Source organism: Cenococcum geophilum (assembly GCF_001692895.1).
Source record: "Cenococcum geophilum 1.58 unplaced genomic scaffold K441scaffold_131, whole genome shotgun sequence".
Taxonomy (NCBI): domain Eukaryota; kingdom Fungi; phylum Ascomycota; class Dothideomycetes; order Gloniales; family Gloniaceae; genus Cenococcum; species Cenococcum geophilum.
The window spans coordinates 26,887-30,985 of record NW_027137689.1 but is presented as its reverse complement, the minus strand read 5'-3'; the positions used below and the strand labels follow the sequence as shown (position 1 = coordinate 30,985).

Genomic DNA, 4,099 nt, shown 5'->3' with positions numbered 1-4,099 from the left:
AAGTTACGTCGCGGAATTTATTTTCATTTTGGTATGTAATTATACTAAAAATAGGAAGTTTTCGCTAGGCTGCCTTAAGTCTAGCACGCCTGGTGCATCCTACGCGAAAACATTTACAAATAATATAAGACTTTAAATTATTTCTTTATTATAATATTCTCCTTTATACGTCCTTTTTATAAGAGCAGTGCATCCCCCGGAGAAGCTTCTGGTTATAATACTAGCTTACTAGCTAAGAAGAAAGGTATGGTAGAGTCTATATCGCGGATAACTAAATACCTTAATTTGCAACATGGGGGGTTTAATGCCGCTTAGAGAATCTAACTTAATTGACTTCTTAACGTTTTGTATAAAAAGCGTAGGATTATTATACTTGTTGGTGCGGGTATATCTATATCTACTAGAAGTACGTTAATTCTAAATAAATACCGTTTCTATTTTATATAGCTAACTTTCTAAATAGTTCCTAATTTCCGATCTATAGCTAGGTTATTTAACACTCCTGGCAATAGGCCCTTTCGGATATCTTTAGGAAAGGATCTTTTTAATGCTTTTGTGTATTATAATAACGTCTCTACCTCCTCTTTCTATGATATGTTATGAACCCTCTTAGTAAGCGTAAGGTTAGCAAAACTAACTGCCTTTTATTATTTACTTATAACTTTGGCTTATAATGGCCGTCTATTACGATTATACTTCTAGAACGTTGATGGAATTAATACTGTAATGGAACTGTTAAGGACTAAGGTGCCTTTGCTAAAGAAAGCACCTTAGCTAAAGACTATTTAGCTTTATAAATGTGTTAGGGAGATAGTCTACTTAAAGTACTATAGGGTTTCTAATTTCTAAGCCAAGCTTTTTAATAGGCCTATTTAACCTATATACGCAGACTGTAAGGATAATAATAAGTTTTGTATAAAAGCCGGTAAACGGAGCTATGGTGTTGGAAATCTTCGTCTTTAGATAGTATTATATAATGGGCAGAATCCTAATAATAAGGTAATTAGATCTGTTATTATATCTAACCTAAGAGTAAGGCTAGATACTTTTATTATTACTAGTATAATATTAAAGGTTCTAGGTGTAAGAAGGATTATTAGGGAAATATATAGGCTGGTAAGGGACTAGGTGGGTAGTATTACTATTTAGATTAGTAAAGAAGTAGCACCTAAGGGTAAGGACCTTGAAAACTGCTGGGATCTAGTCGTAAGGGGGTCCTATAACGAGGTTGCTTAATATACTATAATACGTAGGTGGGATTAAGAGCTAGAATATAGTAAAACCAAATATAGAAACGCTAAGATTAGGTTGGTCTTATTAGAAAGCGTAAAAGTACCTAAGCGCAAATAGCGGCAATTATTACTCTCCCCTTTAAGTCTTAAGATCCCTTAAAAAGTGACTAAAAGTAAGAGAAGAAATTCTAAGGTGTCTACCGGATCGGACACCCTTAAAGTTAGGAAGGTAGTTAGAAAGCGGCAGGTTTAAATACTATAAAGTATTATAGACATTGTTAATAAAGCTCTTAAATATAATGTAAGATAGATATAAGATAGGAATTTTAGTATAGTGGCGGTTTAGAAGGACGCGATTACTCTAGGCATGCTTAAGCGTGGTTGTTTAGTGCTATTTTAAATAGAGTTATTAAACAAGATACGTTTTTGAGTATATTTAATGTATTAGAGTAAGGAACTTAGTTATCTTATATCTATTTTATAAGTAAAAGAAAGACTAAGCCAGAGTAGTAAATTAAAGTATCTATAGTCTCGCCTCTAAAAGAAAGTCATTAACGCAATTCTCGTCTTTAATACTAAAATACTTACTAAATATTTATGGTAAGCATTTTTATATCAATCCTAAAGGATAGGATTAATAAGCATAAGGCTGTTTAGAAAATGAGATTAGGGGATATATACTATAGGTAAGATCTAGAGCTTAATTTTATAAAATAAAAAAGGCTAGTAAAAGAAATAGCCTGGAACTATAATGCTATATATTTATCTTTAACTAATCTTTATATAAAAGCTTGTAGGTATTCTAGTATAAGTAAGGTCTATATAAGTAACGCTTTCCGTAATGTTATTAGCAGGGAACTGTGGAAGCTTTATAAGATAAACCGCTTCTTTTAGATAATTAAAGAGTAGGTAGATAGCGTAAATATAGCGACTTATAAGGCGAAGCGATATTAAGCGGAAAGGCGACTATAGTTAACTAAAGCGGGTTTATAGGACCAAATCCCACGTTAATATCCTTACCGGTTATGTACTAAAACATAGCTATGTTAACTCTGGGTATAGTTAGCTTATTTAGTATTAATTTTAACTAAAAGGCACCGCTTATGTCTTGTTATACTTAAAACCTATATACTGAATATTACCCGCTTTCTTAAAGCTAAAGCGTTAGAGAAATTTAGCGGTTTAGAGAATATTAGTGCTATTACCTATACTATACGGTACCTGGTAGATTATAGTCTTAATAATTCGGCTACCTATAGACCTAAATATGTCTGCTTTAGCTATTTACTTATATCCGGCCCTGGCCTGATACTTAATATCTATAAAATTTAATATCTTGTCTATTAAGCAGCTACTAATTCCTTTATTATAGTAATTTAGGTAGGTAAAGATATTTAACTTAACTATATAGCGGTATATGCTTCTAGGGTAATAGAAATTATCGGCGTATATAAGACCTATTATTTTCTTAGGGATATAAGTTACCTATAAGCTATAAAGACTAGTATCTTTAGACTAATTAACCGTAATAATCTACGGCAGTTTATTTGTTAGGATGTCGGTAAGGCGGTTAATAAGATTCTATATTATACGCGGATTAAACTTAGGATAGTATATAGTGTTAGTAACGTAATAGTTATAGAGATTAGTTATCTAGACAATATCTCTAGGATAGGTAGGGCGAAGATATACGTTCGCTTTAGGCTTTAGGCTCCTATTAATAGGTATAAAAGTTTTAGTAATTTCTAGGTAGTTACGCTTCCTTTAGAGCTTAAGCTGTTTTTTCTTAGCAGCGCTAAGCTTTTTTGTATTCTTAGCCTCTTTGTATTTCTTTATGGCGCCATTACTTCTAAAGTCTTTAATCGCTAAGGCGTAGGTAAATTTAACAGTATTAAGCTTTGCTTTAGGGACGTTAATTAGTAAAAGAAGGGCGGAGGTGGCTAATATATAGGTCTTCTATTATAGCTACTTAGCAGGATTGTAATCAGACAACGGAGCTAGTGCTCGTCCTTAGTATATCTACTAAAATGATTGTGGTGACTTTGTATTAAGGGTAAATAGGATCTAAAAGCGTAGTGTAACCTTACCGTTAGTTTTAGCAACGAAAGCAGGATTACTAATATCCATATTTTCCTTACTTACCTTTTCTAACTTATTTATCTAAGCCTTAATACGGTTATAGAAATTGCGGCCTAAAAATCCTCTATAGCCTTCCTATTCTACTAGAGCTGGGAGCTAGTTTCCCCCCTAATTAATAATCTTTCTAATATAATAGGTAGGGTCCTGGTTACTATTCGACTTTAATAATACGCTACTATTGTTATTACCACCCTTTATGGAAGTTCTTATATCCCGTTTTTTTGGCCATCTGTAGCTTTTAGACGCTATAGGTCCGGTTATTACCTAGAACTCTATATTCTTTATAGTGGTGTACTTCTTAGTATTATAGCGAGGAGAAGATAATGCTAGCGTATTATTACTAATCCTAATAGTAATGCCAGTTGCTTACTTTATAAGCTCGGTGCTAGTCTCTTAGACTTTATTAAGCGGATGCTGTTACTAGCTGGGAATTTAGGGTAACTTAGGGAGGTTTTATAATAATAGCTGTAGGGTAGCGGTTAGGAATACTTGCTTTACTTTATATCTATATAATTATAAGTACTAGCTAGAAAGAATAAAAAGAAAACGCAAGGCGTAGAAGTGAGATAATACGTTAAATACTTACTATAAGCGTTGCTTAACTTTTAATAGGCCATAATTAGTTAAGAAATATCTTAAGGCCAGATAGGTATAATTAGAAGCCACTATAGCTACTTTATCTATAAAAACTGGAATGGGAGGCGGGTTATATTTATAGCCTTCGCGAA

General features: G+C 32.9%; 1 protein-coding gene across 1 annotated transcript; it reads left to right on the top strand.

Moving 5' to 3' along the window:
- Positions 1-333: 333 nt before the first annotated feature.
- On the top strand, positions 334-603 carry K441DRAFT_599018 (uncharacterized protein; the record flags this gene model as incomplete). The annotated part of the gene is made up of 2 exons (XM_067645132.1): positions 334-406; positions 464-603. Coding segments are annotated over 2 exons (213 nt in total), but the record flags the coding sequence as incomplete, so codon positions are not given.
- Positions 604-4,099: the final 3,496 nt, after the last annotated feature.